At 40.1% G+C, this 19,605-nt stretch overlaps 1 protein-coding gene across 1 annotated transcript in view; it reads right to left on the reverse strand.

Moving 5' to 3' along the window:
• Positions 1–19,605, reverse strand: part of SLC25A14 (solute carrier family 25 member 14) — a 1,283,912-nt gene that overhangs the window by 181,305 nt on the left and 1,083,002 nt on the right. The window contains exon 8 of the mRNA XM_044057171.1: positions 7,931–8,011. Coding sequence (XP_043913106.1) covers positions 7,931–8,011 — 81 coding nt within the window. The remainder of the gene's footprint in view (positions 1–7,930; positions 8,012–19,605) is intronic.

The following is a 19,605-nucleotide window of genomic DNA, read 5'->3' on the forward strand; positions in this document are numbered from 1 at the left end:
GCAAAACTGGCTCTAGCTCTCTGGAAACAACATCCAAATTATAATACTTGGTAAAAGTATAGACAGAAGTCCAAGTAGCTGCCTCAAGAATAGAATTAATTTCCAAACATTTGAAAAAAGGACCAGAAGAAGTCACAGCCCTGGTAGAATGAGCCTTAACAGAAGGAGGAAAGCTCTTCCCATGAAATGAATAACAAAAGGAAATAGCTTTAGATATCGAAGAGGAAATAGTTTGCTTGGAAACAGCCAAACTAAAGACCTAGGATGAAAGGAAACAAAAAGCTGTCCATATTTATGAATGGTTGTAGTTTTATCTAAATAATATCTGAGTAGTCTGTGTAAATCTAAGGTGTGAAGAACCTTCTCACTAGCAGGCTTTTGAGAAGGGAAAAAAGTGGGCAAATAAATAGACTTATTAACAGGTAACTCATTAGCTGCCTTGGGCATAAAATAAGGATTAGTACAGACACCCTGTCATCATGAATAACCAAAAAAGGAGGAAGAGCCACAAGGGCTTGCAGCTCAGACACCCATCTGGCAGAGGTAAGGGCCAAAAGAAAGTCTTCAAGGAACAATGTTGTAAGGAAGATGAAGCAGCAGGCTGAAAAGGAGCCTGAGTCAATTTTTCCAAAACAAAATTAAGATCCCAGGAAGAGGAAATAGGCTTCCTAGGAGGCCTAATGTGAAAGATGCCTTTAAGAAACTGTCTGACCTCAAATCTAGAAGCCAAAGTGGGACATAAAGGCAGACAAGCAGAAATAGCTGACGGGTGGGGTTTAATAGAAGAACAGGTCAACCCAGCACTGAGCAATACACAGAAATAAGAGAGAACCAAAGGAACATCCACAGTGAGTGGATCCATGTTATGTGAAAGACACTGCACAGAAAATCTTTTCCATCTGAATAAATCAGACTTTCTGGTAGTGGATTTCCTGGCCTCCTGCAAAACCCAAAGCACAGCCTTAAAAAAGGCATCCAAAAGGGATCAAAACCCTATCACCCACAATGTCAAGTGAAGAGTGGACAGGTGGGGATGGATGAGAGACCCCTTTGTCTTGTGTGAGTAGGTCCACCCTGTGAGGTAAGTTGTGGCGACTGCCCTTGGCTAAATGCAGAAGAAGAGGGGAACCAATGCTGTTTGGGCCAAAAGGAAGTCACCAGTAAGATTTTGGGAGCATCCTGTTCTATCTTGAACAGGAACATCTGTATGAGAGGAAGGGGAGGGAAGGCACAAAACAGGAACATCTGTATGAGAGGAAGGGGAGGGAAGGCACAAAACAGGAACATCTGTATGAGAGGAAGGGGAGGGAAGGCACAAAGAAACATCCCCTTCCAAGAGAAAGACAGGTCCACCTTCCAAGCCACAGGACACGGGACTTTGGTGCAAAAGAGAGGCCCACCTTCCAAGCCAGAGGACACGGGACTTGGTGCAAAAGACAGGTCCACCTTCCAAGCCACAGGACACGGGACTTTGGTGCAAAAGACAGGAAGATGTCTTTTCAGAGGGAAACAAAAAAGATCTACTTGAGGAATACCCCAAGGTGGACAATGTCCAGAAACACATCCCTGTGAAGCATCCTCTCGTGAGATTGTGTTACGGACCAGCTCAGAGAGTCTGCTACAATATTCTGATCTGAGGGAATGTAAACTGCCTGAAGGGTCACTTGGTACTGGATAGCTAGATCCTGAACTTGAAAAGTTAGTCTGCACAGGAGATAAGACTTTGTCCCACTTTGCTTGTTAATGTACCACATCACTGTGGTATTGTCTGTGAGAATTCTGAGGGGTCCTGGAAGGAAAAGAGAATGAAAATCCTGAAAAGCCAGGAGAAGGTATACTGTCCGGACGTCAGGCTACTCTTGGCATGGTATTCTTACTGTAAAGAATATTGCAACAGTAATATGGAAGGACATCACCTAGTACTTACTCTAGTGTCAGAACTACCATCCTTCCTCCCTCTCTCCAAGTTGTGTGAGCTGACAGCTGCCACTCACCGCTATCCTCACTCTGGCTAGCGCCTACAGGCACCTAAATGGCTAACTGAACTCAGGTCATCTACAGCATAACAAGAGTTTTATCCCGCTACGTCATGGAGACAGCTAGGATGTTGCTCTTTTGACTATGTACCAAATAAATTGTTTGAAATTAAAATATATATAACAATGTAAACTCTGGTCAATACCTTCTGAAAAACTGAAAGAACACAGAATATTTCAGTTCCAAAAAACACACACATCAAATCTGATCTGGCTACACTATGATGACCTCAGCTTCTCTGCTTCTCCCCCCTCAGTTATGGGGTCAGAAGGGCCTTCATAAGTTGTGAGGACTTTCTTTCCAGAGGGGGCAAAGTTCCATCCAGCCAAAACCTTGGGAGAATCCCCAAGATGTAATTGCCTTTGGAGAAAAGGGAATGTGAGAAGGCCCGTGCACCCACCTACACACACCTACACACACACACCTGCACACACACACACACACACACACACACACACACACACACACAAAAAAAAAACTTCAGAATACAATTAAGTATAAGTTGGGATCTCATTCTAACACCATACATCTACCTTATATAAATTGCATGTTACCAAGATTCAGATCGGAAAGCAGGAAAGAATGCTGACTTAACAGCATTACAGTCTTCGATTAATTTCATATTTACTTTACTTTGGTCAAGGACACCACATACACAAACGCTGTACACATAGCCAACCTGCTATGAAAACTTCACTCCTCTTTCCCCCATGAGTAAATCAGGTCATCTCCAGCACCTGCCCCCCCGCCCCCTTATCTCTAGGGAGCAAGTCATCACTGCCCTCTCAAAGGCAAAAAAAAATACAGCCTCCATGGGACCAAATAACATCCCAGGCTGCATCCTACATGAACTCAGACAGGAACTTGCAGCACCTTTAGGCACCCTATTCAACCAAAGCCTGAGTACTGATTTCATCACAGCCAAGTGGAGGACAGCCATTGTCATCCCTTTGCACAAAGGTGGAGTATCCACCAATCCAGGAAATTATAGACCCATCAGCCTAACTAGCCTGATCTGCTACGCCATTGAGTGGATTTTCATGCACCTCATTAACCAGGGCATTGGCAACCTACAAACACTTGATCGTACACAGTTGGAGGTCATGCCTGTAAAATTAGGTCAACTTCTTTGTAACAGTCACCAAAGCCATGGACGAGGTGAAGACAATGCACACCGCCTAACTTGACCTGGCTAAAGCCTTTGATATTGTTCCCCACTCGGGTATAATAGATAAACTCTCTCAACTAGGCATCAATCCGTATGCTACCAGATGGATAGCAAACTGGCTAACTGACAGAACCTACCTAGTCAGAAAAAGGGAGGCCACCTTAAGCAGTCGACCTGTAATGAGAGGTGTACTCCAGGGATTGGTCTTGGGGCCTTTGTTGTTTTGCATATACTTTTTTGAGATGCAGGCCAAAACCAGTGGGCTTATGGCTGACTAAGTCTGCAGATGACTGTAAGCTGGGCACTGTTGTCAGTTCCTCTAGTGATGTGGACATCCTCCAAGAGGGTCTCACCCAAACATATGACTGGTGCCAGAAACATGGCTTCAAACTGAATAGCAAAAAATGCATCATCATCCCCTTTGGGGAAAATGACATACCCACAAATTATCACATTAATAATAAAATCTTAAGCATGCAATCAGTTGTGAGGGACTTGCGCACCCAGGTTGATAGCAAACTGTCTTTTGACCCCCATATTGCCTCCATTGTATGGAAAGCTTTCTACATGGCCCACCTCATTAGTAAGGGTATTTCATCCAGGGACAAGGTGGTCATAACAACCCTGTATTCTTCCCTTATAAGACCCATTATTGAGTGCAATGCTCCTTTCGGCATGTACCTCACAAAGCACATGCAGCAGCTGGACAGACCACAGAGGTTCCTCATCAGAAGAATCTGGCCTCAAACATCTTCCTTACACAGATGGGCTAAAGGCCCTGTCCCTCTATTCAGTCTCCTACAGACTCCTCAGAGGTGACCTCTGTCAAGCATACAAAGCAATCTCAGACCCTGCCGATGGGACTACTGCATATCTGCAAGTCAAGCTCCACTTGAGTAACCCATGAGCGCGACCTCAACCTGGTCGGTGACATCAATAGGACTTGTTGGTGGGACAGATTTCTGTCCCAGAGACTCCCCCTTCTGTGGAATAAACTCCCGCTCCACATCAAGCAGAGTATCTCATTAATGCTTTTTAAGTGTAACCTGGATAACTGGATGGGGAACAGAAAATGCATCCCCTGGGATTCCACTTGTGTTGCTGCTGGACAGGGGGTATCTCATGCTGGCTTGTTGGAACATGGGCTAAATTCTTGGCTAGGCTTGTAAGGGCCTCAGGGCCAATAGTCTAGTAAGTTCCTATGATCCTATATTTTCCATACTTTCTATTAAAGGTGAAACTACTTAATTAGTACAGAACAATATTATTTCACTTTCTAAAAGGAAAAAAAAAATATCAATAAAATTTTCCAGCATAAGTTTTGTATTACCACCCAATAATTTCAGCATATCCACAAACTAAGTATACCTAGTATCTGCAGTAATGATGGGTAAGGAATGCAGCCATTCATTTAGAAATTACGTCAGAAGAGTGCAAAACTACTTCATGCAGTAACATTTCAAAAAATAACTTTATGCTACTTTCAGTAAACATTTCACAGTAAATTGAAAGATTATATTTGATGCGAGTGTATAATTTATGACAATAGAAATATTTACAACCAGTTTAAGAAAAGGCCTCTGGTTTGCATACCAAGGCAGTAAAAAGGCTATTCCACCCATTGATTGAAAGTTAACTGATTCATAGACAGAAGAGTACGGCCAACTATGCCACTTCCGAGAGTGTTGCTGGACACCTGAGGCATGAAGAGTTGCAGGTCTGTATGGTGGTCATGTGACTAGTGACTATGCACAACCAGATCTCTACGCTCGAGCTGTGGGTGGGGAAAGAATGTGACAATGCAGGGTGGGTAGAGTGCGTAGTATGGTGCTTCTACACCACTGTTTCACACTATCAGTTCCAGGACAGCATTATATGAGAATCAGAGACTGACAGAGCTCTGCATGCCATACACTTCGGGGGTGTAATCAGCAGAGCTCCACATGCCATACACTGCAGGGGTGTAATCAGCAGAGATCCGCATGCCATACACTGCAGGGGAGTAATCAGCAGAGATCCGCATGCCATACACTACAGGGATGCAATCAGCAGAGCTCCGCATGCCATACACTGCAGGGGAGCAATCAGCACAGCTCCGCATGCCATACACTGCAGGGGTGTAAATCAGCAGAGCTCCGCATGCAATACAATGCAGGGGAGTAATCAGCAGAGATCCACATGCCATACACTGCAGGGGAGTAATCAGCAGAGCTCCACATGCTATACACTGCGGGGGAGTAATCAGCAGAGCTCCGCATGCCATACACTGCAGGGGTGTGATCAACAGAGCTCCTCATGCCTTACACTGCAGGGGTGTAATCAGCAGAGCTCCACATGCCATACACTGCAGGGGTGTAATCAGCAGAGATCTGCATGCCATACATTGGAGGGGTGTAATCAGCAGAGATCCACATGCCATACACTGCAGGGGAGTAATCAGCAGAGATCCGCATGCCATACACTGCAGGGGAGTAATTAGCACAACAGCAGAAGAGTAAAACATTCAGGGGCAAAAGGCTGGCCTAGGAAAAAGACTGCATTCATAACTGTTAGGGTTTACAGCTGCAAACCACTAGGCTCTAATGCTTGTGCAGTTAAATTACATGGCATTTGCTTAATGAAAGTAGAAGACAATAAGGCTTCCAATTCTGCCCTCTAAGTCCATTCACCATTCAACCTCACTTCCACTTCTCTCTTCTTCAGCTGTCCTGTGCAGAAGTAATTTTGCAGAAGCACAGAGTGTCTGATCCAAACTATCTGTTTCATAGTCCCTCTTCACTCTCTTTGATTCCTGTAAACAATCACCCTTTCATATCTCCGTGACAGGACCTCTGTCTTTTCTGTGTCTAGTGAAAACAGCTCCAGTTCTTCTAATTTTTGGATTTACCCCTGTATACCATGTACCCTTGGGGATGCCTTCCTCAGGACTTCTTTCAGCAGCCATACATCTTCTTCCTTGTATAGTGTCCAGAATTCCACACTGTGTTGGAGGTGTGGCCTAAACAGGGTTTGGAAGAATATTACAACTGCATGTTTACTTCTGGAATCTACCAGCTGAAAATACACCTCAACATTTATCAAATCTGCTGGAGTCTTCAGATGAAAACACTCATTATAGTTTGAATTAAGCAATCTTTTGAAAAAAATAAAAAACACAGAGATTTTTTTTTATTTTGCTTTTTTGAAAAACTTTGCTTTTCAAAGCAAGTAATTGAAAGCAGGAATAATTTGCCCCAGGGTCGGCCTTAGGTCAAGAGGTGCAATAGAAAAAAGGGCTCCAAAGTGCCCCCCCCACACCACCTGCTGCCCCCATCCTGGTCTATTCACCATCCAGTTTACTGGAAAAGTGCCCCTACTAGAGTGGCGCCCTACGCGGCTGCCTACTTGGCCTATGCCTAAGGCTGGCTATGATTTGCCCACAGATACAAAGGTCTGTAACACCTCAACCAGATTAAAAAATGCTACTTATGCTTTTTATGGTGTGGTATGTTAAAAAGAATTAGTATATGAGGTTCTGAAACCATGTCTGAAACTTGTACTGCTTTATTGCATTAATAAATTAGACAGGCAGATTAATATACTCTGTAGTAGATTTTCACTTCCATTTGTAATGGGGATACTACTCAACCCTCATGCCTATCTTTTCATTAAAGACAGACAGGGGGATGTGAGGGGTGACAGAGGAAAAGCAGATCCATTTCAAGTATTTATACTGTCTGTGTTTTAATGACTCTTCCAGCTTCCTGGAAGCTGTCATTTATAACATTTTGAGTGCTATGCAGAATGACTTCCAGGGTCCAATGTTTTCCATTACTGTTGACTTATAGCAGGCTGTATAGTATTCAGGACCAAGGAATATATGACACAGATACTGTTGAAGGAGCTCTATCCATCTTATATGCCTGCATACCAGGCTGCTTCAGTGCACTGCCACCAGGAAGACTACAGCAAACACCCGCAGATCCATGCACTGTGACAAGCTGGCCAGGTGGTGTTTTGCTCACAGCCATGACTCCGTGCGCACACTGTGTTCATGGTTCTAAGTACTGCAGCCACCGTTTGGTAGTAAGGCAGGTATGCTATATCTGCTGCTATAATCTACCATGCTGTTCTCTATAAGTATTCCTTTCTTCTTATCCTGCACAGCACAATGTGTTTTTTGACACCTGTATCCTGAAAACACACACTAAGGGGGCAGATATCAATGCCATTATCAAGGCTACCAACAACTGTATGTATGCAGCAGGCTTTGCTAAAAATAAACAACTTCTGGAATAGCGGGGTTGGATATATTTTTGCAGGACTCTTCATTTACATATACACTGTAAATCATAATGCACTGCTGCACAGCCACATACACCTTCCACTGCACTCTTCTAGGCCTATTAGTGCTCCGCATTCGCCCTAATACAACTGTCTTACTTTGCACTAACCCTATGCACACAGATTGATGTTTATCATTTTTGCAATTAGCTTTCCCACTCTCTCTCTCTCTAAGTCAGAGAGATTTGTAAAGAAGAAATAGAGGTATCCTGCTTAACAAGGTAAAATAATCTGCCACTATTCGCGGTACAAGGGACAAGGAGCACAATCTGTAACAGAAACCTGAAAATAAAACATCTGGGGATCTAACCAATAGGTACCAGTAATGCCGAACAATTAAATATACGTTACATTATAACATATGAGCTAAAAAGCAAACAACAAATTTCAAGCAAAGGATACAATAATATTCCATGGTCCCAGACGTAGCCAGTTTGGCCAAAATCCTTTATAAAGAGCAAAAAATCCTTCACTATTCCAAATCTAAAGAAAAGAAAAATAAAGAATATACTGCTGAAATACATTCATAACAATACATATTTCCTTATACATATTTTAGCATAATGTCACTTGAAAATTTATTTATTTGACATCTGTTGACCAGGATAGAGGAGGCACCCTTTTTCAGCACAAGCCTGGGAAGAACAGCTCCACAAACATATACAGTAGTTTAATACACTAACAAATACATTATGTCACAAGGTTAGACAGATGATCAGTTAGTACAATTAAATACACAGACTGTACCAAATGCAGTTTGTCAAAGACAGGAGCATTCATATGTACAACAGAAAAACTGATAGGTGATTTAGAGGAAGCTTTGTAAACAGGGGCAGTGTCCTGAGCAAAATACAATGTCTTTGAAATCTGGTTCTTTAGTAACATTTTGATACCAGAGTGACACAAAGTAAAGTAGCAGGTTAGTTTGCTGTGGTAGTGTCCTGAGCATAATAAAACAGTAGGTCATCAGATTCTGTAGAAATAATTAAGTAGCGTGTGGGGATTCTTAGAAGAAAAAACTGACTGGCAAAGAAGAGCCATAAAGACGACAGAGTGAACTACTGAGGATAAGAAAGAAATTATGTACTATTACTATTGTGTAAAAAGCCCAGAATTCCCAGACACAGGATATACAAAATGATTAAGAGAGAAATTAGAGAAAAGAAAAATACTTCCGCAGGAAAAACTGTCACAAGCTTCAAATAAAAATGTGTGTTCATTAATACAACAAACTTTTGAAAAACAGTATATAGATCAAGAAATTTTGATCTCTTTGGAAAAAGAAGTCTCTGAGGAAGTGAAAAAATATAAACAACAAAACCTAGCAATACTTGAAAAATATAAAAAAGAAATATGGACATGGGAAAGAAAGAGAGATTTGATATGGTGCAATATTTATGCAAAGGAGAAAGCCAAGTTAACTAATATGGAGAAGGCAGTTTCAAAGCTATTCAAAGAGAAATACAGGCAAAGGCATTCAGATATAGAAAATTTCACAATAAAAAGATTAATAGCACAAAGATGTAATGTAGAAAAGATGATTAGTAAAGCAGAAGTTAAAGAAATAGAAGATGAAGTTGTGGAGTGCCTGTGAAGTGAAGGATTTAATGTAGAAGGTCTAAAACAGACTACATCACAGTATGCTGGAGTATGTCCACAGAATAAGGAAAAGCAAGAAGATCAGGAAGAAGAAATATGGATATGGAAAAGGAAAAGAGATTTAATATGATATAATATTTATGCAAAGGAGAAAGCAAAACTAATACAAAAAGAGCAGCACCAAAGATATTTGAAGAAAAATATAGGCAAAGGAATCCATATATGGAAAACTTTACAATATAAAAAATAAGAAGACTAAGAGGAAAAGTAGAAAAAGAGACTAGTAATGGAGAAGTTAAAGAAATAGAAATTGAGGTAATGGAACAGCTGCAAAGAGAAGGATTCAGTGTAGAAAATCAAATGCTAGAACAATGGATACCCAAATTAAGGGGAACCAGTGGGACACGAAGCAATTGGTCAGGTGCCATATCAAGATATTTTGGATCCTTCCCCAAGAAGCCAGTGTAAACATTCATTTGAAGCTAGACAGCAAGGAAAGGAACAGGAAACTGTGGAAACTCTGATGTAGTCAATGTTGAGGAGTGATAGGCCAGTGAGTTCCCATATGACAGAACAACAGAAGACACAGGATGAAATTGAAGAGAATGTGTCACAGGAAGATGCTATAGAACTTTCTATAGAATGCCCACAGGAAATGGAAAACAAGGGATGTGCCCTCAGTATGGAAGAAAGTGAGTTAAGAGAAGAGTTTCTCGATTTAATAGACAAAGATAGATATATCAAGATCAATGAGAGAAATAGACTGCAGAAGGTTAATAACACCCCAAAAGTCAGAAGCTTGATAAAACAAACACAGTAATTAGGACTGTCCATTGTGATCCATGCAATATAACAGAAGTAAACAGAATATATTACTATGCTGCTAAATTAATAACTGATAAAGTTCTACCACAGGAACACAGGGTAGCGAGGGAAAAGAGGGGGCAAATCATGGAAATATCAAATAAAGAAAACTATAAAGAAGCTAAGACAAGAAGTGTCATTGTTAGAAGATTATAGAAAAGGGAACAGATCAACAAAAATACTAAGAAAGATAGATGTGATAAAAGCAATGAGCAGTATTAAAACAGACCAGGATCTATTATGCACTATTGGGGATAACAAACTAAAAATTTCAAAACAGGTGGAAAGACTTAGAAGACACAAAGATAAATATAAGGGAAAAGCACAAAATAAGCAATTTATTGATGACCCAAAAAAGTTATATAGATAATCGGGAAATAAGGTAAAAAGAATTTCAAGGCCGCCAAAAAAAAGAGGAAGTATCTATGAAGATCCTGTAGAACATAAAGATGCTAAATGGCTAGAAAAAGTAAAAGAAAGAATAAGAAGTTTAAAGGTACAGGATATGAAATGAGATGAACTAAGAGCCAGAGAGATTGAAACAAAGTTAAGAAAACCTCTAACTGGAAAACCCCAGCCCAGATGCAGTACCTAACCTTTGGCTTAAAGTATTAACTTCTTTGCATGAGGATCTTGCCGTGAGTAAGAACTATTTGTATGCACACCCCGAACAGACACCACACTGGTTAACAACAGGAAAAACAATGCTCTTACTTAAGAGTGAACCTGCAAGCTACCCTAAGAATTATAGATCAATAACTTGTCTTCCGGCGACGTAAAAACTATACACGGGAATTGACGCTGACAGAGTTTATAGCCATTTAGAAGAAACCTCAATTATGGCAGCAGAACAAAAGGGCAACAAAAGAAAGTCATATGGAACAAAGGATCATTTGTTGTTAAACAAAGTTATAGTGAACTGTAAGAAGGGGAAGAATCTAAGTATGGCATGGATTGACTATAAAAAAGCATTTGATAATATCCCACATTCATGGATAAAAGAGTGCTTAAAAATGTATAAGATACACCCTACACTGATTGATTACATTACAGTAAGCACGAAACAGTGGCAGACCATTCTGCAATTAAGCCATGATAAAGGACAGATTATTATCCCAGGGATAAAAATCCAAAGGGGATATTCCAGGGTGACTCTGTCACCATTGCTATTCTGCCTTGCCATTATCCATTAAGCTGTTTACTTAACAGCTTAGGCCATGGCTACAACTTGGCTTCTAGAAAACAACAAAGTTTAATGACTTCTCATCTTCTCTTTGTCGATGATTTAAAACTGTATAGCTCATCAGATGAGGAACTGAAAGCACAGCTGCAGGTTGTCAAAACCTTTTTCAGATGATATTGGAATATCATTTGGTCTTGATAAATGTGCAAAAGCAACCTTTAAAAAAGGAAAACTGCAGCACCAGGAAAACATCAGTTTGGGACACAAGTGTGATATAAAACAACTTGAGCAAGAGGGCATGTATAAATACTTGGGAATTGATGAAGGATCAGCAATAAAACATGAACAAATGCGAATAAAGTTCAGTAAGGACTACTTCAGAAGACTTAAATTAATCCTGAAAACGGCATTGACATCTAGAACAAGATACAAGCCATACATCAATTTGCACTTCCTGTCCTAACTTATAGTTTTGGAGTGATTGACTGGCCCCAAAAATTGTTGGATAGATTGGATATTAAAACAAGAAGGATGCTTCATGTTCACCAAATGATTTATAAAAATCAGTGTATACCAAGAGTATATATTCCCAGTTGGATAGGAGGGATGAGCCTCCTTGAAATGGATTACATGTATAGATCTGCTATTGTGGGACTCCACACATATCTGGTGAGCTCACAGGATCCAAATGTGGTGAAAGTTTTGAAACATGAGGAGAATAAATCTAAGATGACCTCTCTGCTTAATTTAGCAGAAGCATATCGACGTCAAGCAGGAATGGAAATCAAACCAGAAGTGGATAAAAATCAGGCAGCAAGTGAAATGTGCAAAAAAGCAAAAGAAAGAAAGAATATAAGATGAAGGACCAGATGAGAAGGCAAGAAATGTGGAAAAAACATAAATATAGTTGCAAGTATAGAAAACATCTGGAAGAGCCTCATGTTGATCAAGAATAAACCCAGGAATGGTTAAGGAGAGGTGAATTCACATCAAGAAATGAAAGGTTAATATTGGCAGCCCAATACAGTAGGAGTTTACAAAGTCCATTGAACATGTGGGAGAAACAGGCATATGTAGGTTTTGTAAAACCAAACTGTAAACAGTCACACACCTTGTTGCTGGTTGCTACGCACTAATAGCAGAGGGACTGTATACTGAAAGGCATAATAATGTGACGAGACTGTTACACTGGAGATTATGCAAACATTATGGTATCAAAGTGGCTGAAAAACACTGGAAACATGAGCCACAAAGAATCACAGAAAATGATGAAGTTTATATCACATGGGATCACCCAATACCAACAGTTCAAAAGATAGATGCTAGAAAACCAGATATAGTGGTCCAAAAAAAGAAGACAAAAGTCACCACACCTAGTGACTACAGTGTCTTGCATACAGAGAGACACAAAGTCATAAAATACCTTGATCTGCAGGCAGAAATGAGAGCCATGTGGAAGAAAGATACCCAGACAGTTCCAATAGTAGTAGGAGCAACTGGTCTTATAAAAAAGAATTTACAATCGTATTTAGATATGTTATCAGTTCATATAACACCATACGAATTGCAGGAGGAGTCATTGGGCACATTGCGGGTGCTGCGAAGAGCACTTTTGGCTAACATCAAAGTGTGAAACAATACTAATTTCATGAACTTTAATCATACTTTGACTTAGGAATGGGGTCCATTCCCGTCATGGTATTAGAAACCCAAAAGACTAGGAGAAATTAAAAACATCAGAAATAGATGTTGTAGAAAGGGGTGATATAAACTTGAGAAGAGGTTTAAAGAAGTAATGAGGGGTAAAGAAGTTTAGAGAGAAAAGATGAGAGAGGTAGGGGAGGAAAAGTGAGGATTTTTAATGCGTTGAAGTACAGACAGAGTGGTGTCATCAAAGTCAGTGATGGAAGATAGGCAGGGTGGAGATGCTGTGAAGAGGTTTAAGGGGGATGTTTATAGTGGCAATTCCAGGAGATTTTTTAGGAATTCTTTGACAGCAGTTTTGAATTCTTGTAGATGGTTCATATTTCTAATGGATACGGGAAGTTTGTTCCAGGTTCTTGTAGATGGTTCATATTTCTAATAGATACAGGAAGTTTGTTCCAGGATAGAGAGGGACAGTAACTGTAGAGATTTTGTCCAATGGATCTTTTTTGCTTGTAAATTTCTAGTAGATTTTGATCAGAGCTTCTGAGGGCCCTGGGGGGTGTATAGAGGGAGACTAGTGAGGAGATACTGGGACAGGAGGGGGCTTATAAAGGATGGAATGAATGCTCAATAGCTGGGAGAAGCAGTTGGTATGGGAATTATAAAACTGTAGCCAGTTTAAGGTGTTAAGTGAAAGACAGTGGTGAGATTTAGAGGTCTCACTGCCAGCAAAGACGAAATTTCATTGTAGGTGGATTCAAGTTTAGCTAGTTGTGAGGGCTGTAGATTAGTGAGGATTTGTGAGCTGTAGAAGGTAGGCATGGGTGAGGGAGAGGCGAGACTCTTTTGTTTGGAATTGTTTATTTCTGTAGAGGAGGCCTAGTTTTTGGTGAGTTTTCTTTATGCACTGCAGTACATGGTGGTTACATTTGAACCACTATGATGGCTTAGTATGCTTTTCAACTGTAGGTTTGCACTGCAACTTCCAATGGGTGCAGCCTAAATCTTTTGACAGAATCACATTATGTCCTCTCATTTCAAACAAATGTTGATATCTCTGGAACCAAAGAGATTACGAAAGAAGTATAAATGGCAAACTCTTCAGCACAAACTATTTTTATAGTGGTAATATTATTTAGGTTCTAAGTTTTAAAATGAATTTTATAAGTCACAGTAAACAAAGTAACTATTACATTTGTAATATTTTGTAAATAACTTATAATATCTCAGCAACCATTCAAGTTAGACACATACTGTCAAACAAAATTTTATTAATCTAGCTGAGAGCTTTCATATGATGCTAACGAGTTCTATGTTACTTGGTTGTTGAGATGTTTAGAAAAATGTGAAAATTCTATCTATATAAATTAATATAAAAACAAGAGTTAATATCTATTTACCTGCACTAGAAAGAGGTCAAATATTAATTAATTTGAGTTTGCTATTGTGTAAGCTTTAAGATGAAATCTTTGAAAACCTTGTACATAACACGGTTTAGGAATTACTGATGCAAAATATGAATAAGCAATATTTGGCTCCTAGAGGCACATCAGTAGGAGTTAACTGCGGATGTACCTGGAGGTGTCACTTGGATGTAATGAGTTAAGGGATGTAACAGAAACAGGGCTTACGGTGAGTGAGGGATATGGGGAGAAATAGCAGAAGTTTAGTCTTCTTTGGATTAAGAATGAGATGGTTATTAGATGGTCAGATTTCAAAATACCTGAATGATTTTTGGGTGAGGGTGTTCAGATCGGAGAGGATATCAGACATGGTAATGACTGTGGAGTCATCAGCACATTGTATGAGAGATTACTGATGACAGGATGTGTATAAGCAATTTGTAAAGATGTTGAGTAATAAGGGACCAAGTACTGATCCTCAAGGGACTCCCATCTTGATAGGGAGAGCAGGGGATAGAGTGAAAGGCCCTTTAACAGACTGTTGTCTGTCAGTGAAGTAGGTATTAAACCAGGACATAGTTTAACTTGAGATATTAAGGTCAGAAAGTTTGAAGGTGTAAGGGATGAGAGACAGTGTTGAAAGCTTTGAAGAGGTCTAAAAAGAGACAGGAGACAAGTTTATTGTTGTCTCTGGCTAGTGAGCTAGTGTTGGTAAAGGAAATGAGGGCGTTGTTGTACTATGATTGGAACAGCAGCCATGCTGTGAGGAGTTTAGTAGGTTTTCTTGGATATGATAGTCCAGGATTTGTTTATGTACAAATTTCTATAGTATTTTAGAGAGAGGGAACAAAATTGCTATTGGCCTAAAGTTAGACAGTTCAGTGGAGTTGCCTCCTTTGTAAATAGGTAGACTGTAAAATTGTTTCCAGATAGAGGGCACAGTGGATTCACTTAAAGAGCGGTTAATAAGGATTGAAATAGGACAGGCTAGTGAGTGTGCAGCTGCCATAAGGAGGAATGGAGGTAAGTGATCAGCTGAAGAGGAGCATAGTTTAAGCTTACGTAGTAGGTGTTTTATGTAACTTGTGGGTACAGGTTTTAGACAGAATGTGCTGTTTTTGTTTAGAGGGGGTTGAGGGGTCAGAGGAGTTAACAGAATTGGAGGTTTGCATCAGTGTACTAACAGTATCAGTGAAGTGGGAGTTAAATATAGATGAAATTTCTTGGGAAGTACTGTTTGGATAGTGGTTTGAGGGGATGCCTGGGTGTAGCGTTTCATTGATGGAGTTTCAGAACTTCTTTAGATTGCTAGACTGCAAAGTTTTGGGTCTGTTGTAAAAGTTTTTTTGTCTTTAAAGATATGTTTTTAGTAAGGCTGTAAAGTTCCTTATAGGTTTGAAGTTGTGTGTGTGTGTGTGGGGGGGGGGATTTTGTTTTAGACCAGATTTTCCAAGCATTGTCTCTTTTATGCATTAAAGAGTGTGTTGTTTAAGACAACCGGGGTGAGCTGAGAGATTTGACTCTAATTGTTTGAAGGAGGGCAAGGAAGTTCAGAAGGTTTAGAAATATAGAGTTAAATATTTGCACTGCATCATCAAGAGGTAGATAAGTTAGAAAGGACCGGTTAATGAAGGAAAGCATGCTATTGAAGGTATCAGGATGGAAACTGGAAAGATTACGGTGTTCTTTGAATTTGCGAGGTCTGATGTGGTGGGGGAGAATCTATATACTCTAATTGGTGAGTGGTCACTTGATAAGCCAGGTAATGATTCAGTGTAGTGGCATTTGTGGGGATGTGAAACTAGTATCCAGTCAATAATAGAACTGGAAAGTGCAATACAAATTATCTTAAAACATAGCCAATCAGCAAGGAATTCACCAGGTAGCACCATTCAGCAAGGACATTACCAGGTGGTACTATTCAGCAAGGACTTTACCAGGTGGCACCATTCAGCAAGGACATTACCAGGTGGCACCTTTTAGCAAGGACTTTACCAGGTGGCACCATTCAGCAAAGACATTGCTAGGTGGCACCATTCAGTAAGGACTTTACCAGGTGGCACCATTCAGCAAAGACATTGCTAGGTGGCACCATTCAGTAAGGACTTTACCAGGTGGCACCATTCAGCAAAGACATTGCTAGGTGGCACCATTCAGTAAGGACTTTACCAGGTGGCACCATTCAGCAAAGACATTGCTAGGTGGCACCATTCAGTAAGGACTTTACCAGGTGGCACCATTCAGCAAAGACATTGCTAGGTGGCACCATTCAGCAAGGACTTTACCGGGTGACACGCAAAGCAGCATCAGTAACATTTGACCAGAAGCATTAGATTATTTTTGGCAAATAAAGATCACAATTTTCTCTGGAACTAATGTTATTCAAGTATCTTTGCTCATTACATTGTACTTTTATACCTTACTCTGACATTATTCCTTATACTGCAGTACATCCCTCTGGTTCTGTCCATGTGACAAAACCTCTGCAGACCAGCGCACCCACCTGGCTAAGAAACAAGTAAATAAACACAGTAGTAGGGATAGTTGTGTGCCGGAAAATACTCTAATATTACATCTTTATGAAAAACGTAGAGAGAGGAGATTACTGAAATACAAGGAGTGTGCTGTCTCCTTAGCAATGTCTGTCACTGGCTTCATTTTTCTAGCATCACCTACATCTATTGCGGCATGAAGGCAAAAATCAGTCTCTTTCTGTACCACAAGAATCACTGGTATGCAGCTGTCTATATTTATGTAAATACGCAGATACAGATACATATCTATATATATATAAATATATATCTACCTCTATAAATACAAGGATGGTTTCCATGCATCTATCTATATAAAGGAAGCTTTTTCATGCATCTGTCTATATAAAACAGAGGATGTTCTCCATGCATTTGTTTATATAAATACAAGGAGGTTTTCCATCACTTTCACTTTGATTAACAGTAAACTCAGAAGAAACATCATTCTAAATATAGCATTTTAACTAATTATATTATTCATAAAGGAAGAAAACTGTAAGGGGTGATGTACAAGTATTTGTATTCTAAACTATAGGGGATGATGTTCATCTATCTGTTTTGCTACAATGTAAGGGATACACAAGTATATGTATTACTACACGATAGATGGTGATGTGTGGGTATCTATGTTACAGCATCAAAGGAAAAATATTATAGTATTTGTGCTGCTGCACTGTAGAGAATGGTGTACAAGTATCAGTACTGCCACACTGTAGGGGTTGGTCTGTGAGTACCAGTGCTGCTACACTGTATGGGATGGTGTGCGAGTATGTGTGTGCTGTAGCTGACAGTGTATGAGTATCAGTGCTGCTGTTATACTGTAGGGGATGCTGTGTGAGTATTAGTACTGTTGCTACACTGCAGGGGATGGTCTGTGAGTATCAGTGCTGCTACGCTATAGGGGATACTCACACAACATCCCCTAAAGCGTATCAGTGCTGCTACGCTATAGGGGATGATGTGTGATTATCAGTGCTGCTCCACTGTAGGGGATGGTGTGTGATTATCACTGCTGTTAAACTGTAGAGTATGATGTAGGAATACAGGTGCTAACACATTAAGGGATGATGTGTGAGTGTCTGTGCTACTATATTGTACAGTACGACATAGGAGTGTCTGTGCTGCTACACTCTAGGAGATGAGGTATGATGATCTTTGTTCTTAAACTACAGGGGTGATGTGTGATTATCTATGCTGATACACTATAAGTAATGATGTGCATGTATATGTCCTGCTACATTGTAAGGGGGAAAAATGAGTATTTGTACTGTTACACTATAGGGGTAATGTATAAATGTCTGTGCTGATATGCTAGATGGGATGATGTGTGAATATATGTGTTGTTACATTAGATGGGATGATGTGCAAGTATCTGTGCTGTTACACTAGAGGGGATGATTTCTAAGTATCTGTATTGCTTTACTACAGTGGGTGGTGTAGCTGCATCTGTACTGTTACACTGTAGGGGTGATGAGTTAGTATTTGTGCTGCTACACTGTAGGGTCATGATATGTGACAATCTGTACCACTGCACAATAGTGGATTATATACAGGTATCTGTGTTGCTAAAGTTAAGGGGATGATGTGCAAATATGTGTGTTGCTACACTGTAGCCAATGGTGTGTAAATAAATGTGCTGACACACTACAGGGAATTATGTGACAGTATCTGCATTGTTATACTACAGTGGATGATGTATGAATATCTGTGCTGCTACACTTTATGGGATGATGTGCATCTTAGCTTCTGCCTTGCAGAGGATGACATGGGAGTATCTGTGCTGCTACACTGTAGGATATGATGTGCAAGTATCTGTGTTGGTACAATGCAGGGGATGATATATGAGTATTGTGCCGCTGCACTGTATGGGATGATGTGCATCTCTGCTACTTCTGCACTACAGGGAATGGCAAGAAAGTATCTGTGCTGCTACACTGTAAGGGATGATGTGCAAATGTCTATGGTGATACTCTGTGGGGGGTGATGTGCAAGTACCTGTGCTACTGTACTGAAGGAGATTATGTGCATCTGTGCTGTTACACTATATGGGAAGATACGTACGTATTTGTAAGAATGCACTATATGTGTGTATTTGTACTGCATTACTATATGTGATGATGTGTGCGTATCGGTACTGCTACAACATAGGGGATGATATGTGAATATCTATACTGCCACAATGTAGGGGATGATTTGTGAGTATCTGTATTGCTACAATTTAGGGGATGATATGTGAGTATCTGTATTGCTACAATGAACAGGATGATATGTGAGTATCTCTACTGTTACAACGTAAGGGAATTACATGTGAATATCTGTACTGCTACAGTGTAGGGGAATATGGGAGTATTTGCGCTGCTACAACATAGAGGGTGATATGTGAGTATTTGTACTGCTACAATGTAGGAGATGATATGTTTTGTAGGACAGAAATGTTTCTCCAAGATCTCCTCAGTGTACTGGAACCAACCTCTAATGGAAATCAGAAAACAGCACAATTTTAGGAGCACAGGAACAGTACTAGCAAGCAGCCACGAGAACCATAAGATGTGTAGCCTTATACACCTTTAAGATATACTTAAAAGATCATGCCTCCTCTTTCAACCACTTAGCAGTTCTTACCCCCAAATGGAGCAGGGCCGTACATGACAATCCTCGTGTAAAATTGTGTTGACTTATACAGTCATAAACATGACCCTTAAAGGTAGTCAAAGTAGTACTTTGACCTGGAGTGGTAACATTTTATAAGCTTGGACTATGCTGAGTTAAGACCCTAGCACTCCAATGAGTCTAGTTTATTTGTTGGTGTAGATTTAGGTCAGTAATGTAGATGTTTGTAGAGCCACTGGC

The sequence above is a fragment of the Protopterus annectens genome, chromosome 15.part0, assembly GCF_019279795.1.
Source record: "Protopterus annectens isolate FY-2018-M chromosome 15.part0, PAN1.0, whole genome shotgun sequence".
Taxonomy (NCBI): Eukaryota; Metazoa; Chordata; order Ceratodontiformes; family Protopteridae; genus Protopterus; species Protopterus annectens.